Below are 25,567 nucleotides of genomic sequence, written 5' to 3' on the forward strand. Positions count from 1 at the left end.
ATGACTCGGTTTTAATAGTTTTGGTTAAGGCATTAAAGGAGTTTTTGGTATCATATGAACCTCTTAAGGTTTCCAAGTGCAACAAAATTAATTTCATTCCGGCTGGTCAATCAACATCTAAGAAGAGGCATACAAAGTGTCCAGGCCTTCTTCACCTTGCTGCCGATTGGAAAATACTTTCAGATTTAGATTCCGTTTTATTTGTTCCACTATTCATTGCAATAACACAACTACGCCCAGACGTGTTATTAATATCCAGTTCTTCCAAAACTTAATATGGTAGAACTGACTTGTCCATGTGAAGAGAACACCGAATATTGGCACAAACGAAAGCTTAACAAATATTCTTCACTTTGTTATGCTATGAAAAACAATGGATGGATCGTGCATTTCTTTGCCATTGAGGTGGGAGCAAGGGGTTTCTGTTCAGAATCAGTAAGGACCTGTTTTCGTCGCCTTGGCTTCCCTAACAAGCCTTTGCTTTCCCTATTAAAATCACTAACTTTCACCTCCATGAGTGCCTCTTTTTACATCTGGATGTCTCGAAATTCCACCACTTGGGTTGAGCCTGAAAAGGCCCCAATCATTCCTGAAGTTTCTTCTGTTACAAATATGGAATGTAAGAAATCAAAAACCCCTGAGAAATCTTCCGCAAGTCACACAAAATCTTGTAAAATCAAAAAACCCGAAAAACTTGCTACAAGGTCTTCCAAAACAACAGTCGCATTGCCATCTTACCCTGATTTTAGGAATAGCGGTCTAAAGAAATTGGAAACACATGTTATGCAAACTCAATCTTACAATGTTTTTATAACCTTCTAAAAGTTAAAGAAGCCATTTCTGTCAGCAAAACAACCTCAAAGTTAGGCGAAGCATTTGTAGGTGTTCTTCAAAGTTTGGCTGTTTCTAGAAGTCCAGTTGATCCCTCCCATTTTTTGCGTGCTATGAAACATCATATCTCAGCTGCGAAGGGAAGTGCATTTAATATCTTTGCTCAGCACGACGTCCCCGAGGTTCTTGAATATCTCCTACCTGGTCTGTCATTAGACTTTCCATTTCTTGGACGTCTTTTTAGTATTGGCATTATGACATCAACCACTTGCAATTCATGTCATATTACCAGCTCCTCAGAATTTATAGCACCATACATCCAACTTACTCTGCACCCTACGTTACAATCTTCCTTAGATAATTTCTTCGAAAGCGAGGAGTTGTCAGACACCAATGGCTACTTCTGCCATGTTTGCAACGCTCATCAAACTGCTCTAGTTGAAAAAGAGGTAGTGTCGTGCGGTTCCCATCTCATTTTACAGCTAAAACGTTTTGCCAGTGCCAACGGCCTTGTGTCAAAAATTGCCTCTCGTATTACTGCTTACCCTGGTACCCTTTCCATACCTTTTACTGTAGATGGAGAAGTGAAATTTCGTAAAAATTTTCAATTAAGGGCTATTATCAACCATTGCTGAAACTTAAATGATGGTCACTACACAACCATAGCCTTCGACCAAATGGTACACAGGTGGATACATTGCAACGATAGAGCAGTAATTTTCTGTGATGACCGCCTTATTAACAGTGACGAGTCATATGTTTTCTTTTTAGAAGAGCTGAGATAAGAATATTTTAACCGGATTGAGTCAGCAAGGGGGCTTGACTACACTCAGTGTTGTCTTTGGAGAGTGACGACTCCACTTATTACCCCAGTCAAAAATAAAACAAAATCAAATAAAAATTAAGTTAGCAAGGGGGTTTGATCATACTAGGTCTTGTCTTTGGAGAGTGACGACTCCACTTATTACCCCAGTTAAAAAAAAAATAAATAAAAGCATTACCAGGGGGGTTTGAGCACACATGATCTTGTCTTCGGAGAGTAACGGCTCCACTTATTACCTGAGTTAAAAACAAAGAATAGCACAGTTGAACAGAAAATGGTCAAAGTTTACTTTAGGAAGATAGGGATGTCAGCTAGACATCCAGGGTACTTAGGTTCAGAAATATGGGTCGAAACCTACCTGCCCTTGGTTAAAGTTCTGTTCATCTTTTCAAATGTGTTTTGTCCTTTTTATTTTTTTAGATTTTTTTTAATTAATTCCTTGTAAAAAAGGAGAATTGTGCTTTTAGAGGTATTTTCTCTAGAGGAGTACAACCTCTAGCTTATTTCCAAAGACCTAACAGGTTGAGTTCATCATTGCGGTGGCTTGCCACCTCTTTGTAAATAATTTTCTGTTTTTTATAATTTTTTTTGTAGTCTTCTCTCTGAAGAGTGACGACTCAATTTATTACCCCAGTCAAATTAAATGCGAAAAACAAAATATAAATTACGTCAGCAAGGGGGGGGGGGGGTTGACTGTACCAGGTCCTATCTTTGGAGAGTGACGACTCCACTTCTTACCCCAGTCACACAAGACTGTACAGAGTAGGACAGCTAAAAAGTTATGGATGAAAGAAATGCGTAGTTCCTGCTGAAGACTGTTCGCAGGCCTCTTTTGCCTCAGCTAGAAATTTTGGGTACCTTGGTTCAGAAATATAAATCGAAAGCCTTGTACCATTTACAGAAGTCCTGTCCTACTCTCTGTGTCTGTTTGTTGGTTCAATTTTGTGCCAATTATCTCCTTGGAAAAGGAAGAATTGTGCACTTTTATATGAGCATATTCTTTAGAGGAGCAAAACCTCTAAAATTTAAATTTTAAGACTTATCATTGTGCGTGCACTTTGTAACTTCCATTCTTCTGAGTTCATCATTGCGGTGGCTTGCCACCTCTTTGTAAATTATTTTCTTATAATTATGAAAAGTTACATTCAACGCAGCTTTTGCAAGCTAAGTAGACATAAATGTGGCACCTCTGAGTAAGCTGTGGTTTAGTAATCGATGAATGGCTTTATTTGCTTCTGTTCCTTCTCCAGGGGCAATTCCAGGGAGACAACATTTTACTGCATGATCAGACAATTTTTCTAATTCGTTATAAACTTTAATTGATTTTTCAATGCACTGCTTCTTAATTTTTTTAATATTTTCCACTGTTTCAGTAGGGTAGGGGTTTTCACGGTACGAACAGCCCCCAAGTCATCTTTATATCGAAACATGTAAGTGATTTCGTTCATAAGGGAGTAATAATGAGGTTATTTTAAAATTTAGTATGTTATTCTCTCAGCAGCATGAAAGAGATATAACTTTATATCAGCATAAAGTAAATGACGGTGGTAGAAGTGTCGTTCAGCGCAACATATATTAATTTTACATCATTAAATAAGTTTTGCCTTTCCAATTTTCCAAATGCCTTTCCAAATTTCCATCCAATTTGTGATGTCTTTTTGTGATGTTGACCTGCAAAGGCATCACTGAACAATTTGTAATAAATGCATGGTCAGTCGATTTATAAGTTGTTTTTTCCGCCTTGATACTTGCTCTAAAAATTAGTTCATAATCTTATCCTTGCCGGAGGAACCAATATCTGATTATCATTAAATTTTGGCATTGGTTATGTGGACATTACTTTTGTGTTTAAAGTAAACAAGGTGGAGACATGCAATCCCCTCAAATATTTGTGTAAAATTCGCTCCACGTACAACTTGATCAAAAACATATTTTCACAAATGGAATGTAAAGTGAGTGCTGGATAAAACTAAAACGAACAAGAGTTTTGTTCAGGGTCTTCATCTTGAAGAAAAAGTCTCCCGCGCTGGTTATTTCCACATTCAAACATTACGGGAAAGCAATCCCTGAAAAACTGCGCACACGTTTCACTACTGAGGCCACCTACATAATGATGACAATCTATTACTCCTTTTCCATACTGAATTGCTAGCAGGCACTTCGTGATCCTTACCGCCACTGCCCCTTTTCTTCCTTTCGTTGTGCACTCTCTGCTTAAACTTTCACCTCTTTTCTGCCACATTCGTTCCCTTGTTGTTTTCGTGGCTTAACACAGGTTTCTTTTGTGCACACAGTCAGTTCGATCAACGTAGAAAGTTATAACTAAAATTACCCATGGGTATATCATTGTGCGCACAATAAAATTTTAAGTTTTTGAAGTTAAATTAACTATACTTTTTTTCCGGTGCTGATAAAAGCCATATTTGTGTTACACCCGTCTAACAGTACGTTGGTGAAGTGAGAATGAGTAGACCCACTAGCTGTCACAATGTCCTGTAATGAAAAAGCGCCGACAGTCTTACGTAGTTGAGTCAAATTGCGTAGTATGGATCTTTCATCCCCGTTAATAACTTTCCTTTGTCTGCCCCTGTTTTCATGGGGACGGTCTTTAAACTCAACCGCAGCTTTCATATGCCTAAACAATGTCGTTTAGGCATATGAACAGGCTGGATACCTTCTTATAATTTCTGAAAGAATATAGTAATGTAAACATTCTTACGTTATATGGTATTTCTATTGCAATACGGTTGTTGGTAATAAAAAATCTCTAGAGGGTTGCAACCTCTAACTATCGTAGAACCAGCTGTCATTAGACAAGAAATATCATTACAGCTAGCTGTTTTGTCACCTTATCATCAACACTTTTAGATAGTAAATTATATATTTTTCCACATCACTAATTTTTCGGCATGGAATTCATCACCAACAGAATCTAAGTGGTCTGTGAAAGTGAAATTAGACGTGTATTCAATTATTTTCGTTTAACGTTGTTACCACCACATCTATAAGCTAGAACTTTCGCTGGCAGAAACATGCTTTTCATAGACCTTCAATTATCTCCAAACATATGCTTCATGGCAGTAAAAAACCACTCCAGGGACTGTCGAATGGTTTCATTCCGCATATCACTAAGAGGGTTTATGGCACAGGCAGTATTTGATGCCATGTATACCTCTTTTCCGACTCCAGCTTAACATCTTTGGAGAAAGATTCAACAATCTTCAATATTAGGCTGCGTGGGATATGCAAAATGTACGCGCTGCACCGAATATCAAAGCATTGGTGCCTCAGAATTGCGGTTTTTTCAGTCCCAATGAGCTGTGGAAAACCTCCTCAAACACGTGTACAAGTAACACTTTCACAATATTGTGATCCTCTGTCCAGAGACATTCCGAGTCAACTGTGGCCTATGAAGTGTTTAAAATTCCCCAATTCGTAAAATCTAAAAGTTAATAAATTTAGCACTGAGATTTTTTCGATTTTACAACATCTTCTAATCCCGCGTATCTAATGGCCTTTGCTGATTTATGAAGTCTCAATGTCGTGCGCCGGTTTTCTTGAGCCAAAGGTGTCATCTTTTATAAGAAAGTGGCTTCATCTACATCATTCCACCACCAATTTGTGTTTATGCGCGTCATGTACACCCTGTGCGTTACCGATAAAAAGCTTAACTTCCATACTAAAGTCATCTAAAATCAGTGGACACTTGCTCCTAAGGGATTCGAAGGACCCATTGGTTTCAGCAGGCTTGCCAATATTAAAGGCGAATATATGGAGTATATTGGTTATAGTTAGGACGGCTGAAGCTGAAATGAAGGTTAAATAGTAAAAGTGGCCTAGGTATGCATCCCAACCCTAAAGTACCCACATTCAAGGCAGGTTACCCTTACAGAAGATCGGTAACAGAAACGGCTAGAGACATCGATTAGAAGACCATAAAAATAAGGCTATTCAGTTACAAGTGCAATGGTACTGGACCAGATTACATTAAAAACGATCTCTCCTGGAAATCCTTGCTGGCCATGCCCCCAAACTTGCTTGCTTTTTGTTTAGGCTCCACTTACTAAGTAATTTAAAGAGGTGGCGTTTGTGCCCTGAATCCTCCTGTTTCTTATGCGGTAAACAAGTGTGCACCACAGCCCACGTCTTAGGTGACTGCAAAACTGCCCTTACACAGGGTTGGTTTACATTTCGCCACGATTCTGTTTTGCGTCTACTTTTAGAGCTTCTTACTGAGTTTACTACTTCTATCTCTTTCCCGGTAAAGCAACTAAATAACAACAAAATTTTTTAAAGCAGGTGCTCGTCCTCCTAGTAAAAGGTCTAAACCCATAGGTCTATTACATCTTGCCTCCGATTGGTTGCTTCTTTCTGACTTAAAAGATGGATTCGTTTTACCTGGTCATATCGCAATAACATCGCTTAGACCAGATTTTGTCATGTACTCTAACAACAGTGAACGTGTAATTTTGATAGAGCTTACCTGTCCATGTGAGGAAAATTGGAAATCTGGCATTCAAAGAAGCTTTCGAGGTATTCACCCTTAGTTGAAATTAGGAATATTGGCACAAACGAAAGCTTAACAAATATTCTTCACTTTGTTATGCTATGAAAACAATGGATAGATCGTGCATTTCTTTGCCATGGAGGTGGGTGCAAGGGGTTTCTGTTCAGAATCAGTAAGGACCTGTTTTCGTCGCCTTGGTTTCTCTAACAAGCCTCTACGTTCCCTATTAAAATCCCTAACTTTTACCTCCATGAGTGCTTCTTTTTACATCTGGATGTCTCGAAATTCTACCACTCGGGTTGAGCCTGAAAAGGCCCCAATCATTCCTGAAGTTTCTTCTGTTAAAAATATAGAATGTAAGAAATCAAAAACCCTTTAGAAATCTTCTGCAAGTCACACAAAATCTTGTAAAATCAAAAAACCCGAAAAACTTGCTACAAGGTCTTCCAAAACAACAGTCGCATTGCCATCTAACCCTGATTTTAGGAATAGCGGTCTAAAAAACTTGGGAAACACATGTTATGCAAACTCAATCTTACAATGCTTTTATAACCTTCCAAAAGTTAAAGAAGCCATTTCTGTCAGCAAAACAACCTCAAAGTTAGGCGAAGCATTTGTAGGTGTTGTTCAAAGTTTGGCTGTTTCTAGAAGTCCAGTTGATCCCTCCCATTTTTTGCGTGCTATGAAACATCATGTCTCAGCTGCGAAGGGAAGTGCATTTATTATCTTTGCTCAGCACGACGTCCCCGAGGTTCTTGAATATCTCCTACCTGGTCTGTCATTAGACTTTCCATTTCTTGGAAGTCTTTTTAGTATTGGCATCATGACATCAACCACTTGCAATTCATGTCATATTACCATCTCCTCAGAACTTATAGCACCATGCATCCAACTTTCTCTGCACCCTACGTTACAATCTTCCTTAGATAATTTCTTCAAAAGCGAGGAGTTGTCAGACACCAATGCCTACTTCTGCCATGTTTGCAACGCTCATCAAACTCCTCTGGTTAAAAAAGAGGTAGTGTCGTGCGGTTCCCATCTCATTTTACAGCTAAAACGTTTTGCCAGTGCCAACGGCCTTGTGTCAAAAATTGCCTCTCGTATTACTGCTTACCCTGGTACCCTTTCCATACCTTTTACTGTAAATGGAGAAGTGAAATTTCGTAAAAATTTTCAATTAAGGGCTTTTATCAACCATTGCGGAAACTTAAATGATGGTCACTACACAACCATAGCCTTCGACCAAATGGTACACAGGTGGATACATTGCAACGATAGAGCAGTAATTTTCTGTAATGACCGCCTTTTTAACAGTGACGAGTCATATGTTTTCTTTTTAGAAGAGCTGAGATAAGAATATTTTAACCGGATTGAGTCAGCAAGGGGGCTTGACTACACTCAGTGTTGTCTTTGGAGAGTGACGACTCCACTTATTACCCCAGTCAAAAATAAAACAAAATCAAATAAAAATTAAGTTAGCAGAGGGGTTTGATCACACATGATCTTGTCTTTGGAGAGTAACGACTCCACTTATTACCTGAGTTAAAAACAAAGAATAGCAAAGTTGAACACAAAGTGGTCAAAGTTTATTTTAGGAAGATAGGGATGTCTAGTTTCTGCTGATGACCGTCCGCGGACCTCTTCGAGGTGACCCAGCTAGACATCTAGGGTACTTAGTTTCAGAAATATGGGTCGAAACCTACCTGCCCTTGATTAAAGTTCTGTTCATCTTTTCAAATGTGTTGTGTCCTTTTTATTTATTTTTTTATATTTTTATAATTAATTCCTTGTAAAAAGGGAGAATTGTGCTTTTAGAGGCATGTTCTCTAGAGGAGTACAACCTCTAGCTTATTTCCAAAGACCTAACAGGTTGAGTTCATCATTGCGGTGGCTTGCCGCCTCTTTGTAAATTATTTTCTTATTTTCAAGGATTAGGGGCGTTCCATTTAATATTAACACCCAACGTTCCAGAGATACTTTTACACATCTTGGATGAATTAACAAGTACCGTTATTGCAAACAATAGCATTACTAATATTTTAACAACTACCATGTCATGCAATTCGTGACTCTTTTCATCTAGTAGGGATGAGAGGATGACTATTGTGCCACTTGCTACCTCAAGTAGCGTTGTAAACTCCTGTCAATTGTTTTTCCTACCCGAAGAGCTGACTGGCAATGACATATGGCTTTGTCGACAGTGTTCTTTCCTCCATGATAGTACAAGAGAGACGGCTTTTATTCAGTGTGGAGATTTGTTGATTCTCCAACTAAAAAGATTTACCTGTGTCGAGGAAAGATCAGTAAAAAACAACCAATTTGTTAATTGTATCTCTCAATCTGGCAACATATTGGAGGTACCTTCACATCTTGCAGATGATGTATCTTTTACCAACTAATACAAACTAGTGGCAACTATAAATCATTCAAGCACACTAGCAGCAGGTCATTATTCGGCATTTATTAAGATCGGAATGTAGACGAGTGGTTGAAATGCGATGACAGGGCAGTAGTTAAGATTAAGCCTTCTGATATAAATAACTCAACAGTGTATATCTTGTTCTTTCTCAAGCTGTGAAAACGCAAGTTTTGCTTTGGAAAAGGGGGAGGATTTCTCTTCCTAGCGGTTTTATTACCCCGGCTGTTATTTTCACCGCAAGCCTACCGTAATTCAGGAGTTTGCTCACTCTCCACTCTCTTACAGAGTAATTAAAAGAAGCTAAGCAAGGGGGGTTGACAATCTGTCTTGTCTCTTGGCGTGACGGCCCCACTTTTAACCCCAGTCCATTAGGGAGGCCACGTTTGCTCACTTTATCTACAGGGTTAACGATCCTGGTGTACCCACAGTTATTGTTCTAAGAAGCTTTACAGGGGGGAGTTGAAATTTATTTTCTGGTCTTCGTGGATTTACGCTCTAGCATTTTACCTCAGTAACTTCAGGCTGATCCTGACATAGAGCTGGTCCCAAGCGTCAATCACCTGTGTAAGGCTGAGTGTTGGGATCCCGTAACACATGTGGAAAGCTACGGCCAGTTTCACAAGTCCTGGCGCATGGTTGTTGTCTGCTCTTATTTATTGTTTTATATTTATATTATATTTATTTGTTTCTTTCAGTGTTGTATAGCAATTTGTAACTGTCAGTAATGGTTTGTGATGAAATGTTTATAGAGAGTCATTAGTTCAATTACTTTAATTCTGCAGACTATCCTTGTAAAAAGGGAGATCTTGCACTGAATATAGATCTCTAGAGGGTGTAACCTCTACACTTCGAAAACAAAAGAGTCAGTAGACTAGTTCCATCATTACAACTTGCTGTTTTGTTATTCCACAATCAACCTTAGTTGTAAGAAAATTCACAGCAGCTGTACAAAAAACCAATTTTTTTATCGTAAATATTTTATTAAAAACACACCAAAACACAAGTGAAACATACGTACAAACTGAAAATTGTTGCATAATTGCACTAATTTGAATATTAATTATGAATTATTTAGTTCGTTTGCAATCCTAAAATATTTAACTAATTATAAAGTTTAAAATTGCTTTTTAAAAAAATAATTTCACTTTGTAATTGTAGGTAATATAAGAAATTTTTGCATTGCTAATTTTTCCAAAATATTTCATATTTATTACTGTGGAAAGTTTATCATTTCTTGAACATAATAGTTTAGTAGGCGACTTTTCGGGAGATCCTTCTCCCATCATCGGGCAAAGTAAAATGGTGTTGAGCATGTATTTATATAATTGCAGAGGATCGAAATTCATAAAAATTAACCAATCAGAAACGGGCTGATAATTACAGTTAATTTTCTGTAAGGCTGGTAACCAAATCTCAGGAAGTTGATACGAGATGCTGTTTATGTGTTTGTTACGTGCTACACTGTTGATGGTTTCTTTAATCTTCCTGGCTGTTGTTCTGGATTCTCTGCCAATGATTTTCTTCTCATCCCAATTAAACTGATGACTTCTGCTCCAGCTGTGGTCTGCAATTTCGTTTTTCTTCACATCTCCGTTTCTCACTGCGCGCATATGTTCTTGTACTCGTTGCTTAAACTTTCTTTTTGTTTCGCCTATGCACACTGCATCGATCTTTACACGGGATTTCGTAAACAACATTGCATTGTTCTTCTAGGTTTATTTTGTCTTTTGGTTTAGACAAAGTGCTTCTTAGGGTGTCTTTAGAGGTAAGAATGCATTTGATCTTGTGTTGTCTTAAAACTCGACGAAGGGTCTCGCTAGTACCTGGTACAAAGGGTAGGAATGCTGATGCGATGAAATCCTCTGATGTTTTCTTGTTGTCTCCGTTGCATCTTCTCTTCATTTTAATTTCTACTTGCGTGATGACTTTATGACTGTATCCATTTGCGATTAATGCATTTCTCACACGTCGAATTTCTTCTTTCCTCTCTTGTTTGTTACTGACTACGCTGTTGGCATGATTCAGTAATGAAGATATGACACTTTCTTTGCAAGATTTCTGATGGTTTGATTCGAAGTTAAGGTACTGGTCAGTGTGTGTTGGTTTACGATACATTGAAACTGAAATGGAACCATTCTTGCGTTAATTTTTATTTGTTGAAGAATACGATGACTAGTGTAAATAAAATGTAACGTATGTTACTAAAAATGAAACGAAAACAAAATTTGCTTAAATTGTTTTTTCTTTAGGTACGAGCGAAGATTTCAAAATTGTCAAAAAAACAGTGTACACCAGAAGATTGAAAAATATACATCAAAACACTAAGTAAACCCTATATAAGTAGATATTTCTGGAAAGCTAATAGAAAGTGGAATGTAATTCGACAAAAAAAAAAATTTATAGTGCTGATGTCAGTAAAAAATTTAATTTCGTTTAAAAAAAATATTAGTAAAATTTGAATTCAAACTGACCTGTAGTCTTCAAAAAGCGTCAAATTTACTTAAACTTTCTAATTTTTCTTTTTGGCCATTTTTCTTTCAAAGCATGATGAACCGCAACACATTTCAAATAGAAGTAAGCCTTGGACCCTCAAGAACATAAACATAATATATAACCTGAACATGATACAGTTAACTCAAAACCGCACAAAAAATACATAATAGTTCTTCATCTGATGAAAATGATAAAAATCACTTTTTTGGTCGGCTTTTGGTGTGATAAACTTCAAAAGAACCCTTGCCACATTTCGGACGATAGTTTGATGTTTTCTTGCGGATATAATTTCCGTCAACTTTCTTATACCCACAGGCTGTGCAACACTTTCTGATTGGGTGTTGGATTTTGGGAAAGTGCTTTCCTTGCAATCGAGCACTTGGATTATCACCTTCCCTTTTACCGACAATTCCACCAGAAGTTATTTTGTCTAGTAGTGGTTGCACAAGCTGGTGTATCAAATCTTCCCTGAATTTCTTGAGGCTTTGATAAGTGCTTTTTTGGTCTGTATTTTGTTTGAAATAAATTATAATACTGTTGATGACAGGCAATTCAAAAATCCTAACGAATACTTTTTTCCACAATTTCACCGTTTTCCGACAGAATGTGTAGGATGCTAAGTATTGGTCACATTTATCTACTCCGTTCATATGGCTGTTATAACCAATAACCGTCTCCGGTTTTGTTATAGGGTCGCCATTTCTTCTTTCAACCATTTCCACACCTGTTCCTTTGATGGTATAGAGAACAAAGACATCCCTTTTGCCTTTCCAATGGACCGCAACAAGGTTACCACAACGCATAAATATGGATTCGCCGCGTTGTAATCCAGCGAACTTGAAAGTATCTGGAAACCTTCCTCTATCACTCCTGATTGTTCCACATGAATATGTATCTCTACTTCTAGATCTTAAACAGTTTCACAGTGCTGTAAAAATTGTGAAAAAAGATGATGATTTTTATCCAATTAATCCTCCATAAGGTCAAACACAACCCTGTAAGCAAGTCCACGTTCTTGACCCTCATCAAGTTTACCGGTGAAGTCTAGAATTTTAAACAATAACCAGTATTAGCCTCGCAAATAACTAAAACTTTAATCCCAAACCTTACAGGTTTCTTTGGCATATATTGAATTAAGGCGATGCGACAACATGTGCCTATTATTTGTTCATCAACGGCAAGATATTTGTTTGACTGGTACCCATTCGAAAACAATTTATTTATAACAGATGGCAAATTTCCCAGTTTGTAAAGCTTATAATAACACTTCCAAACCATTGAACAGAATAAAATTTCCTTGAGCCCAGTAGTCATGGAACTTAGGCAGTTCTACTAGCCCCATTGCAAGTAAGATAGCTAGGAAATCTTTCATTTCTTCAATTGTAATGTCGTTCCATTTGCTACCATCATTCCCATTATTTTGTTGTTGGTGATAAAGGTTACTTTGTTCAATACGGCTGCGAGTATCACATCCTTGAAAAACAATTGTAAACAATCTAATGGAGTTTCCGCACGCATCGCCATTCTGTCAGGTCTTTCTGTCTCATGAAAACCTATCTGTGACTTAGGATTGTCAAAGTTATTTATGTCCTCTTTCCATATATTTTGCACTCCAGGATCGCGACCACGTCCAGCTCTGCGACCACGTCCAGCTCTGCGACCACGTCCAGCTCTGCGACCACGTCCAGCTCTGCGACCAATTCTGTGATCGCAACCACGTCTACGCCCACCATCATCCTCGGGGGGTTCTAGGAGGTTTGCAAGTGGTTCATTATTTGATGATTCATCATCTGATGATTCATCATCTGATAATTTATCATCTGATGGTTCAGTATCTGATGGTTCATCATCTGATGATTCATCATCTGACGAAGTAATAAACGTATCATCAATTGGATTTATGTTGTCATTGACAGAGTGATCGCTAGCATGGTCTCAGTCATCATTTTCATCAACAACGCTGTTGATTTCGCCCAAATCATTTGGAATGAAGGAAGGAATGTCATCAACCTGGGTAAGAAGAGCATTATTGATAGAAAGGTTTCTTGGGTATTATAGCAGATGCCAAACCACGCCAAAAAAACACGAGCAAGAACCCACCTCAGTTTCTGTGTTTATGAGTTGATCAACGTCTCAATCACCGCAAAACAACAAGGATTGTCTTGCACAGGGTTCGTCTTCTTCGTCTGACCATTCATCCCATTATTCGTCTGACCATTAATCCCATTATTTAACTTATGCTGTAGCCTGGAGTATAAGAAAATATTAAAATGTAAAATATAAGAATACCCTGCTTTTCTGCAACTCGTCCGCTACTCTCTAAAAAACAAAAATACACGACAATAAGAACTATTAATCCCAATGTTTTCCTCATGCTGTACAAAGAAAATATTAAGATGTAAAAAAATAAGAATACCCTGTCTGTTTTCAACTTGACCTTTTAAAAAATTGGAAAAACTCTTACTAATCACAATAAAAAATGGATACAACAATGAGTATGTTTATTATTTTTTATTGACAATATATTTTGGATAAACATTATCCATCCTCAGATCTAAAAGCAAATAAATAATGTTAAAAACAGTTAAAAACAAGTATAAAATTATTCAACATATCATACATAAACTACACCTCACACTACAACAAATCAAATTTACAAGAAAATCTAAAAACAAAACGAGTTTAGAAGAGAGTAAAGTAATTAAATTTTTATTACCAATGCTCTGCTTCTATATTCGTCTTTTGTATTTAAAACCGGTTTGATGTAATTGATTATTAACGCCTCAAGAGTCATTAAATGATAAACGTTCCGTGTTGATGAACATAAAATTGATACATTTTCCATTGTTAAAAGATTATTGCAATCGTCGAAATGCTTTCCCACCGGACCAGTTCTTTTATGTTCCTTAAGTCGTTTGATTAAATGTCGGCTCGTCTGCCCGACATAGCATGAGTTGCATCGTGGACATTTTATTTTGTATACCAAACAACTTTTTAAACATTTTTCAATTACAGGTTTCAATGGAGGCAGAGAACTTTTCAACTTTTTCAATGTGAAAATAATTTTACACGGAATATTCAACTTTCTCATTGAAGTTTCAAATTTCTCCGAAACTCGCCCACGATATTGAATGAAAATCATCTTCTCTTCAGACTCTTCTTTCTCGTTTTCTTCATCAGGATTCTCGTTATCATTATTTTCCATAATCTTAGATATCGTACTTTTAATTATCGGGTCATAGAAAGCTTTCGGATATTGATTTTTCTCAAGAACAGTTTTACCTTTTTCTAGACTTTGGTGAAAATTCGACCATGTGCTACACGCTCGATGTATTCGATGAACTAGGCCGGATACGACTGACCGTTTATATTTCCGTGGTGCCAGTGAATGAAAGTTCATCGTCAGGCCTGTATCGGTAGCTTTCGTGTACCATGTCGATGATAAATTGTTATTTGAACGAATAATTAACATATCCAGGAAAGGTATAGACGTATTCTTCCCTTCTTTTTCAATGGTAAATTTGAGTGACGGATGCAGGTCGTTAATTTGTAGAAGTTTTTCGTCAATTCTATTACGTTCTATGTTTCTCAAAACATCATCCATATGCCTTGAATACAGTACAGCATCGTCTTTGAGGATAGAGTCAAACTTGCTTAGCCAACCATTAGCGAGAAGTGGAGCTGGTGGGCTGCCCATAGCTAAGCCATCGATTTGCTTGTAATAACCATCGTGTGATAATAAAACTACATCACGACTGCACAAAGAGACTAAGGTTTTAAAGGTTTCTTTATCTACAGGAGGCTGTTCGTATTTATCAGAAAATAAAAGCTCGGTGCAATCATTTATGGCTTCATCAAGCGGAACGTTTGTATACAAAGACTTTATATCAAAACTAACTAGTTCTTCGTTCGTATTAAGTTGAATTTGAGATAACAGATCAGAAATTTCCTTTGTTGAGGAATTGATATTGCACTCCTTTACAACAGATAACCATTTTGAAACTTGATTACCAATTTTATAGTAGGCTGAGCCAGGCATGGAAAGTACTGGTCGAACTGGTGTATCTTTCTTATGTACCTTCGCTAGGCCATATAGACGTGGCGGTTGGCTTCCTACTGGTTTCATCTTATCGTACAATGCGTCCGAGATTTTATTATCTTCTTTCAACAACTTTAACATGGATAAAACTCTTTCTTCTTCTTTAAGCATTGGGTGCTTCTTATTCTTCCTTCTCCCGACGAGTTTTTCAAATTGAGGTAAATCGGTGATTTCACTCATTTTATTATTGTACGTTTCTACTTTCATGATGTAAATTCCGATGCCCTTATCGAAAGGTAGCGCAACGAGGTTATTCTCTTTAAGGTATCTATTCGTCAATTGCAAATTTCTGGATCCTTTTTGTTTACTGCATCTTTTGATATATGCTAGTGTTTTAATATTCATATCAGTAATGACATCTTCTTCCACCTTTTGTCCTCTGCAAAATCTAATCAGATCATCAAGCTCTGTAAGAACGTCATTCTTATTAAACTTTCTAAGTACAGCATTTCTCGGACCCAGGGCTAACGTGTCCAAAACGTATTTTGGCGGATTATTTTTTCACATTGAAAAAGTTGAAAAGTTCTCTGCCTCCATTGAAACCTGTAATTGAAAAATGTTTCAAAAGTTGTTTGGTATACAAAATAGAATGTCCACGATGCAACTCGTGCTATGTCGGACAGACGAGCCGACATTTAATCAAACGACTTAAGGAACATAAAAGAACTGGTCCGGTGGGAAAGCATTTCGACGATTGCAATAATCTTTTAACAATGGAAAATGTATCAATTTTATGTTCATCAACACGGAACGTTTATCATTTAATGACTCTTGAGGCGTTAATGATCAATTACATCAAACCGGTTTTAAATACAAAAGACGAATATAGAAGCAGAGCATTGGTAATAAAAATTTAATTACCTTACTCTCTTCTAAACTCGTTTTGTTTTTAGATTTTCTTGTAAATTTGATTTGTTGTAGTGTGAGGTGTAGTTTATGTATGATATGTTGAATAATTTTATACTTGTTTTTAACTGTTTTTAACATTATTTATTTGCTTTTAGACCTGAGGATGGATAATGTTTATCCGAAATATATTGTCAATAAAAAATAATAAACATACTCATTGTTGGTCCTAATATTGGTATTTTATCGTGAAGCCACAATGTTTCTATCTTAAAAATGGATACTTTCTTTGTGTTTGTGTGATCATGGGTGTGAAGTATATGAAATGTTTGTGCTGGCTGTTATTATGCTCTAAATAATAATGTTGTGTATAAAAATAAGGACGATAACAAAATTAAGTGTGGTTAAATAAGGGTATGCCAAATACCTGATCTTTCCTTCTCTGCAGTTTTTAACAATTTGACGAAAACTTAACAAATATTCTTCACTTTGTTATGCTATAAAAAAAATGGATGGATCGTGCATTTCTTTGCCATTGAGGTGGGTGCAAGGGGTTTCTGTTCAGAATCAGTAAGGACCTGTTTTCGTCGCCTTGGTTTCCCTAACAAGCCTTTACGTTCCCTAATAAAATTCCTAACTTTTACCTCCATGAGTGCTTCTTTTCACATTTGGATGTCTCGAAATTCTATCACTTGGGTTGAGCCTGAAAAGGCCCCAATCATTCCTGAAGTTTCTTCTGTTACAAATATGGAATGTGTGAAATCAAAAACCCCTCAGATATCGTCCGCAAGTCACACAAAATCTTGTAAAATCAAAAAACCCGAAAAACTTGCTACAAGGTCTTCCAAAACAACAGTCGCATTGCCATCTTACCCTGATTTTAGGAATAGCGGTCTAAAAAACTTGGGAAACACATGTTATGCAAACTCAATCTTACAATGTCTTTATAACCTTCCAAAAGTTAAAGATGCCATTTCTATCAGCAAAACAACCTCAAAGTTAGGCGAAGCATTTGTAGGTGTTCTTCAAAATTTGGCTGTTTCTAGAAGTCCAGTTGATCCCTCCCATTTTTTGCGTGCTATAAAACATCACATCTCAGCTGCGAAGGGAAGTGCATTTAAGGTGGTAGTAAACCTTTAAAACCAAATTTTAAAATATTAATATATTGGTTATCTCTCTGCAATTTAAAGATAGCTTAGAACTGGAAAAATACATTTATATTAAAAAAACATATTTTTTTATTTTTTTATTTTTTACTAATAATATATGATAAGCAGAGATATTTTATTCTGCTTTGTTCAGTTGAATCAACCTCTTTTTACTATGTCTCCTAGCCATATATCTACTGAACCTATCCTGAAAATTTGAAGCAATTTGGTCAAAGCTACGAAGAGAAATGACGTAAAAACTAAGCGAAATACAAGCAAATTTTAAAAGCGAGATAATCACACTTTAAAAATAAATACAAATAAAAAATTACAAAACTGGACCTAAAAAGCTAGTAATCTCCTGTAGAGTATGATGGTTTGGGTTCATTTTCTTTCTCTGTGTCTATGAATCCTTTCCGAACAGCTCTTAGGTGTTTTCTTTGAGAAATCCCGGCTTCACTTGATTTCCTCTTCATGGCGTTAATTCTACTGGTGTCGCGTTTCGCCAACCGATTTTGTAGAAAGTACAAATTGTTGAAACCAAGTAAATCAAAAACAGGCTTTAGATCACAGGAACCATCATTGAACTCGATTATTGCAGAGTAGACACCTAATTCAAGTATCTTCTTTAACACATATACTGACTTTGGACATTTTTTCCAAATTACTCCATTCAGCGACTCATTATTGTTCTGTGTCTTTTCATGCGTGCATTTTGAAAGCAATTCTTCACTCGAGAAATCTCTAAATATGCCAGTCAGTTCAGTTTTCAACGCTAATGGGAGACTAAGTTTGGGTTTGTATGTACTTTTACCAGTAATTTGATCAGATTGCCACAAACACCAAGAGTTGACATCTCTAGGACAAAATTGATGACGAGTAATCAAATCTGCTATGTTACTGTTGTGATATAACACAGCATATACACACTTTTTCATTTTATATAGGTTATTAACATTTTGCCTAATTGCCATACCGTAATAGTTTTGCAAGGTGTTAATGGCTTCTTCCGTTAATCTAGCTTTCCCATTGATACGTTTACCATCTGAAAGTATTTTTCCCTTCAATTTTTGGCACAGATTACGACAACGTGTCCCAAGTCGTTTTTGCACATGACCGACACACTCCAATTTTGTTACGATGTAATCGGCGTGGGGCTTTCACTCTGACACTACAGAGCACGATGAAGTGTCTCCGTCACCTATATACTCAGTATATCAGAGTAAGTTTCTATCAACAGAGCGATGGAAAATCTCCTTAGCGCCAGCAGCTTCCATTGAACCTGAACTGCCAATATGATTTGCCTGACACACATGGTTTGCCTTCCAATCATTATACCCTTGTGAATTTTTCTTTTTGTGCCACATTTTACACCCAAAACAGTTTTTAGACATCACATGAGCATCTAAACATTTACCGTTTAAACTGTCAGTAGAAATTACAGTCACGACACCGTTTATAGATGCGTGATCTCTTTTCTGCCACGTGCCATCAAACGAAACTTGACAATTTTGAATTTCATTTACATCGCCTGCTTTTTTTCTAAGACATTCAGCAGCAGAGGCAGTTGATTTGTCAGCAACTTTCTTGTAAATGGTGTGTAAAATGTCATTTAGGTTGGTGTAAGTTGGTATAGAAAAAGCCGGTGACATGTTCATCAGCGCTGAAAACAATTCAATGGATTGATTCCTTGTAAAAACAATTCTAACAGCTGTTTCAAAATTCCAAAGTTTAAAATTACATTATAGTTGTCATTGTCATTGCCACAAGAGGTTTCAGGGATGTTGATTTTGTTTGCACTAGCACATAACAAGCCGGACTTTTTCGCTGAAGCAGATTCACATAATTTTTTGTTGCCTTGGAACTTTCGGGGTTTTTTTCTTGCTCTATCTCTAGGCATCTTATATTAGTTTTATCCAGCAAAAAGGCAGATGATAATGTTATACATCCAATAATAAACCTTTTACTTGTTAACTAAACGTTTCTGATGCAATAAATCAACTTTCTTTAGGATCTGTGGTTGCCTTTTAGTCCCTCTCATAACACACATCTTTCGGTTGAAAAAGCGAAAATCCTAGTGTTTTTAAGCTGTGACTTCCAGATTGCCGTTTGCATAAGGGCCAGTCTACACTATGTCTTTCTATTAGGCCTATACACACTTGTTTACTTGTTAAAACCCCCAAATGACGCAAAGAAGAGAGGGTATAAAATACTTTTTTAAGGAGTTTATTTTTTTAATCCTAATACCATGGCCTGTAAAATCCTATTTATTGCTACTTTTACAATATTTATGGTATTAAATCTATATATATTTTAAATCTATGATAAACTTTGAATAAAACAAGTCAATAAAATTTCTCGCTAAAATTTACGCCAAGAAGTGTTTCCTACCACCTAATATCTTTGCTCAGCACGACGTCCCCGAGGTTCTTAAATATCTCCTACCTGGTCTGTCATTAGACTTTCCATTTCTTGGAAGTCTTTTTAGTATTGGCATCATGACATCAACCACTTCCAATTCATGTTATATTACCAGCTCCTCAGAAGTTATAGCACCATGCACCCAACCACCCTACGTTACAATCTTCCTTAGATAATTTCTTTGAAAGCGAGGAGTTGTCAGACACCAATGCCTACTTCTGCCATGTTTGCAACGCTCATCAAGCTGCTCTAGTTGAAAAAGAGGTAGTGTCGTGCGGTTCCCATCTCATTTTACAGCTAAAACGTTTTGCCAGTGCCAACGGCCTGGTGTCAAAAATTGCCTCTCGTATTACTGCTTGCCCTGGTACCCTTTCCATACCTTTTACCGTAGATGGAGAAGTGAAATTTCGTAAAAATTTTCAATTAAGGGCTATTATCAACCATTGCGGCAACTTAAGTAATGGTCACTACACAACCATAGCCTTCGACCAAATGGTTCACAGGTGGATACATTGCAACGATAGAGCAGTAATCTTCTGTGATGACCGCCTTATTAACAGTCACGAGTCCTATGTTTTCTTTTTAGAAGAGCTGAGGTAAAAATATTTTAACCAGAGCTCCGCCAATGTTTGTTGGTGTAGTAAGTGGCGCTCCACACAAGTGCACAAAGTGTTGTAGGGTTTGTGTAATGTTAAAGGGATTCCTGCATTGAAAATGATATTTTAGTGATACATTCCTATCATGCCAATAATAACGAAAGTCGCATTCTTTTGCTTCGAAAGATATGGAAAACAGTCATACCCTTCAAATTCTTCTACAGCTTCCCTGGTCCTCCTTCTCCACTTCTGCTTTCCTTTCCGTCTCGATGTTCAAACTCGCGCCAGTCTATATTTTTGTTATGATGTCTTAAGAAAGTATGAACCAAGCTGGCCGATAATTCTTGTACCAGAAAAATGCGTAAATAAGTTCGTGTGGTAAACGAGCTCATTTCACATGTCAATAATGGCGGAATCTTCAACTGTAAAAACGGCAGAGGATATTTTACCATACCTTTTTGAGCCAGTCGTTATATCAGAGGGTGGGGAAGATGAATGGACTGACTGCAATAGCGAGGCAAATGAGAGTGATGTAGAAAGAGAGATGGGAAAACAGGGAAGATGCGACGTGGATAGTGAAACGTGGTGCAAATGTGGACATTGCCAAAAAAAGTATTTTCCTATTGAATGCATTTGTTGTGTAGAGGTCGAAGAAACAAAACGGATGATTGAAAAGGAGAATATTGGTGAGTCAATTTCTTTTTCGGCGGATAAAACATCTAACAATTTCACATATTAGAAATAGTAACAATAAAAATATTCTTATTGTTAGGCTGTATAATTGATCATCCAGGTTTTAGTCCAGTGTGCCTTAACGTCGAGGTTTTGTGGACATCGCTGGTGAACTTGGCAGATAGAGAAGGAGCTTATTTGCCGCGCAAGAATAACGTTCCAAACAAGTAGGGTAACTTTTTGCACATATGAAACTGTATTTCGTTATGGATTAAAGATAGGTTCATTTATTTTTACTTTTAGATCGTATAGATATGCAGCATATAGACAGTTTACCTGGTGGATACATGATAAGTTAGGTCGCCATGTTAGACGGGTTATACCATCTTGCGCTGTTAGCCGTATAAGGGCCGAATTCGAAGAAAAAGACGGCAACTACACTTTTTTTAGAGGACACGACGATAAGGCTAGTGAGATTGTAAATGCAATGGAATGGGTGAGAGATGGTGGTAACTGAACAGTAAAAAAAAAAATATTTACACTTTTATTTTAATATTTAAATCGTTTGTATTTCACACTATCCGCAATCATTTTCTCCCTTGCTTCCCTTTCAATAGGAGCCATCGACTTTCTTTTTGTTGCGCTTACGTTTTTTATACCAAGAGCAGCATTTTCACGGATCTCACGAAGCATTTCTTTCAGATAATCATATGTTTTATTTTCGTAGAACTTGCGAGCACTAAAACGCTTTGATGGTTTACGATAAGCTATTCTGTAATGACTTTTAAACGAAATTTTCAGAGCTTCTTTTTTAACAATTGTTCGTTTTTGTTCTCTACCTGTATTATTATTGTTATCGAGCGAAGCCAGCATAGTTCCGATCTCCATGTGATCAAAACCGAAATGATATATTTTTGGCAAATACTTGGCTATTACGTTGTGATAAACCTATGTATGAAAATTACATTATATTAAAGACAACCATACATTTGATTTACAAGTAAATTTTAGAATCTTGTAAACTTACTTCTAACAAAGTAGTATGAATTCCACCTGTCATTTGGTGTAAATCTTTCCTGACATTAGAATGCACTGTTGGGTCAAAATCGGAATCATTTGTATCATTGCCAACTTCACTTGTTTCAGATAAAAAACTTTCCTTCAGTTGTGAAGTACCTGAATGAGACCAGTGTACTCAAATAATTATAAGTGAATACAAAACTCACTCTCGTCCCCAGAGAACGAGTTGTACATACCTTCAACACTTTTTTCTTTCCATCCATCATCTGTTTTACGTTCATCTTTTTTTTCATCGGTTTCTCCCGCATTCGATGCAGGTACAACATTGTCATCAGCAACATCTGAAGTAACGTTCAGCGAATTATCTTCATCTATCAAAATGCTAGAATTCGCTACAAAATTTAAAAATACACGCGTAAGTAGATACTGTCAACAAGATACACCACACACCCATAAATAATTTTAAACTGACTTGAAGAAAAACCAAAGGTCGAGGATGACATATCATCGTCACTGCAACCACTTTCTGTATCTCTAAAAGAATAATCACGGCGATTGGGCGTCGATGTGCAAAACTGCAACAATCTACGATAAAATATATTATCATGAGTAAAAAAAACACCCCAACGAAAATGCCTTCTTTCAATTAATATTGCTAACTGTTGGTGCTTACCTGGATTGTTCTAACTGTGTATTAATATTATTATCAAAGTCAGTTTGTGTTGAAACGTTTGCTTCGCAAATGATTTCCTTGAAATTGCAACCGAAATCTGTAGTTGTTACTCGTCTCAGGTTTGTTGTATCTGTCTGAGCGTGGACGTTGTAAATTCTATCAGTTTGAACTTCAGCATTCTGAAAATAATATGCGACGTAACTTATATGAAGTCTGTAGCAATACATGCACAGCTACAGCCATGGATAGTAACTGAATACCTGAAAATGGTCCTCTGATGTTATAGGCTCTATCTCAGATGTATCGTCGTGATAAACTACAGGAGCATCTGTTTCACATTCGAATGAAGCCATTGCCTCTGTAACAATCTAAATTAAAAAGTATCAAGATAATAACGCAGATGACTTTACAATTAATTACCAATGTAATCTTACCCTAACATGTTCAGCACGTGTAGATCGGCCAACAGAAGTGCTTCTCTCCTTATTTTTATTTTCCTTATGTTTAAACAAGGTTGGCACGGCATCAGGTGTCAATCGGCGACGGGTAGCTTTACGTGCTGAATACAAGTCACCACAAAGTTCCTGTTTTAATGTTGTTGTCGAGACATAACACGACTGTTCAAAATGATCAGAACATAATCTTCCACTTGGAGGTAAATCTGTTCTCCCAATAGCCACTTCCCACTTTTTAAATAATGATTGCTTTTTAGGCATGGTGTGGAAAGAAACATTTTTGTTGTTTTCTGTTTGATTTGAACAACCAAAAGCCACACAAAACGGCATAGCGACTGGCAGTCTTGTTTATGGAATTTTCCCGCCGTTTCTTCGTCTCGCTCAAGGGTCCCGCCACGGAAGATAAGAAGATTTATCATTTCGAGGCTAACTTGGATTAGCTATTTAAGGAACTCTACCGTTGTGTTAATAAAAATGCTAAATATAAGCTGGAAATAATTGTTTATATTGGACATCCGTGGTAGAGCGCTAATGTTATGACTGATGCAATAATCAAATTGCCTCGATTTTCCGAGAAAAACATTACTACGAAAAAAAAGAGGAAGTTCTTGTTGCAAGGAAGTTGTTAATTCTTTTAGAAAGGCTTTTATTAGTTAGGCAAGTTGAGATTCTTATATTTTCTCTCTTGTTTTGTATTAAACGGCAAAGTTAGGTACTTTCTTATGACATCACAAGTACTTTGAGGACTGGACCGAATTTACTTAGTGGACGAAGCACACTGTGCTTCCAGATCATAGCGGCGGCCATTTTTTTTGAAATTATTTTTCACATTTCTGACGAATAAAGTGAAACCGTTGAGTAGGGTATGAATATTTGATTTTCTATTCTTGCTTACAGTTTATTGGCATAGTATCATTTTGTATGCAGGAATCCCTTTAAGGTTTGATATGCTTTTTGGCTTATGATACAATGCTCATTTTAGTAATCTTAGGATAAGTTATTTATCTCTTGTTCACATATTCCATAACCTTGATGGTTATGTTAACAAATTTTTAAAAGATGACTGTAACTCTCTTGTTTATTACCCCAATAAAAAATAAAATAAAATCAAATACAAATGAAGTTAGCAGGGGGGGGTATGATCACACATGATCTTGTCTTTGGAGAGTAACGACTCCAGTTATTACCTGAGTTAAAAACAAAGAATAGCACAGTTCGACAGAAAATGGTCAAAATTTACTTTAGGAAGATATGGATGTCTAGTTTCTGCTGATGACTGTCCGCGGATCTCTTCCAGGTGACCCAGTTAGACATCCAGAGTACTTAGTAGTAGAAATTGCCATTAGCTAGCTATAGTAACTTATAGCATGCTTTATTTTATTAAGGCATTATATATTTTGAGGCCATAATCATGCTAAGAACATATTGAGAATAATTAGGATAGCATTTGTCAAAAAAGTTAAGAACATCGAGGCTGAAACTAAAACACACTATTCTTATAAAAACAGCGTGTGAAGAATTTACATAAACTGTAAAAAGTAACTTTTCTGTTACTGTTTTCAACAGTGTAATACAGTGTTGATGTCGTTATAAAAAACCTGGACTTAAAACATTTAAATCAATGTTAACATCTGTTACGTTACGATCGTTTGAAATATATTCGATTCTTAAATTCGAAAACGCTACATTGTTATCTTTGATTTTATGCGTGATTTTCTTGATTAAAAGTTTTGGTCTGTAAGGCAAACTGTACTTTTAATACTTTGGATTGAAATGTTTCGGTAGATATACAATGTACCAAATGATTCAAGTTTTTATATATCTCTTTTATGAGTTTTCAACTATTAATTTCTTATATTTTGAGTATAGCTTTGAAAGGTTTACCGTATGCAATAGACTGAATAGCTGATTTGTACAGTGTGGAAATTTTGTGATAACTTTTTTTGTATAACTTGGCAAAATATGTCGGTTTTTAAATGTCTGATATACTTTTTTCCCTGGTTGACAAAGCAAGTATAATTTTAAGCAGATTTTGCTTTCTAAGTAACGGTGGTTAAACGCCTTTGATTTTGTTATTTTGCATTTTGCTTTTCTTTTTGTTTCACCTGCTTATATTTTCAACGGTTTGACTTCAACGAGTATCTATATTATAATGCCCGTATACGTCCGTCCGTCCGTCCGTCCATTACACGCATTTCATGTCGATATTTAGTGAGATGTATTTTGAAATGCTTTGGTAAACTTCTTTCCGAATAATTTTCGCATTGTCAGAGGGTCAGAGCAAGTATTTTAGTAGATTTAGATTTTAAATTTCACATATATACTGCAGTTGTTGGACACCTTTAATTTTTTGGTCATTTATATAATCATGCAGATTGTAAAATTCGCACTGCTGTATTCTTTGCTTTTTGATGGTATATCTGTTCTGTAAATTAAATGAGAAATACAGTGGATTCTTCCACGGGAATTCGGCTAGTCTCTATTATAATAGCCGTATTTTGTCTGTTTCTGCGCAACATGGCGGAGCAAGTAGCGAGACCCGCCGAAAATCCCCGCGGCCCTGC

The 25,567-nt window shown here is 36.6% G+C and overlaps 5 protein-coding genes across 5 annotated transcripts; 2 read left to right on the forward strand and 3 right to left on the reverse strand.

Annotated features, from left to right (window-relative positions):
- The first annotated feature begins 358 nt into the window (after nucleotides 1-358).
- On the forward strand, nucleotides 359-8,133 carry LOC130662618 (ubiquitin carboxyl-terminal hydrolase 8-like). Its single transcript, XM_057461513.1, has 2 exons — nucleotides 359-405; nucleotides 6,304-8,133. The coding sequence occupies exon 2, from the start codon at nucleotides 6,844-6,846 to the stop codon at nucleotides 7,513-7,515; it is 672 nt and encodes a 223-aa protein (XP_057317496.1). The 5' UTR covers nucleotides 359-405; nucleotides 6,304-6,843; the 3' UTR covers nucleotides 7,516-8,133.
- Nucleotides 8,134-13,611: 5,478 nt separating this feature from the next.
- Nucleotides 13,612-15,517, reverse strand: LOC130612790 (uncharacterized). The gene is made up of 3 exons (XM_057434145.1): nucleotides 13,829-15,517; nucleotides 13,731-13,738; nucleotides 13,612-13,627 (listed from the first exon to the last, which is right to left on the reverse strand). Exons 1-3 carry the CDS (start codon nucleotides 15,515-15,517, stop codon nucleotides 13,612-13,614), a joined length of 1,713 nt encoding a protein of 570 aa, XP_057290128.1.
- Nucleotides 15,518-20,277: 4,760 nt separating this feature from the next.
- LOC130612352 (P2X purinoceptor 7-like) lies at nucleotides 20,278-21,372 on the forward strand. Its single transcript, XM_057433658.1, has 3 exons — nucleotides 20,278-20,869; nucleotides 20,956-21,082; nucleotides 21,159-21,372. Exons 1-3 carry the CDS (start codon nucleotides 20,581-20,583, stop codon nucleotides 21,370-21,372), a joined length of 630 nt encoding a protein of 209 aa, XP_057289641.1. The 5' UTR covers nucleotides 20,278-20,580.
- LOC130612353 (uncharacterized) lies at nucleotides 21,343-21,940 on the reverse strand. The gene is made up of 2 exons (XM_057433659.1): nucleotides 21,883-21,940; nucleotides 21,343-21,803 (listed from the first exon to the last, which is right to left on the reverse strand). Exons 1-2 carry the CDS (start codon nucleotides 21,913-21,915, stop codon nucleotides 21,405-21,407), a joined length of 432 nt encoding a protein of 143 aa, XP_057289642.1. The 5' UTR covers nucleotides 21,916-21,940; the 3' UTR covers nucleotides 21,343-21,404.
- Nucleotides 21,941-22,276: 336 nt separating this feature from the next.
- LOC130612791 (uncharacterized) lies at nucleotides 22,277-23,772 on the reverse strand. Its single transcript, XM_057434146.1, has 4 exons — nucleotides 22,983-23,772; nucleotides 22,809-22,916; nucleotides 22,549-22,727; nucleotides 22,277-22,460 (listed from the first exon to the last, which is right to left on the reverse strand). The coding sequence occupies exons 1-4, from the start codon at nucleotides 23,331-23,333 to the stop codon at nucleotides 22,277-22,279; spliced, it is 822 nt and encodes a 273-aa protein (XP_057290129.1). The 5' UTR covers nucleotides 23,334-23,772.
- Nucleotides 23,773-25,567: the final 1,795 nt, after the last annotated feature.

This window comes from Hydractinia symbiolongicarpus, chromosome 10 (genome assembly GCF_029227915.1).
Source record: "Hydractinia symbiolongicarpus strain clone_291-10 chromosome 10, HSymV2.1, whole genome shotgun sequence".
NCBI classification, from domain to species: Eukaryota; Metazoa; Cnidaria; class Hydrozoa; order Anthoathecata; family Hydractiniidae; genus Hydractinia; species Hydractinia symbiolongicarpus.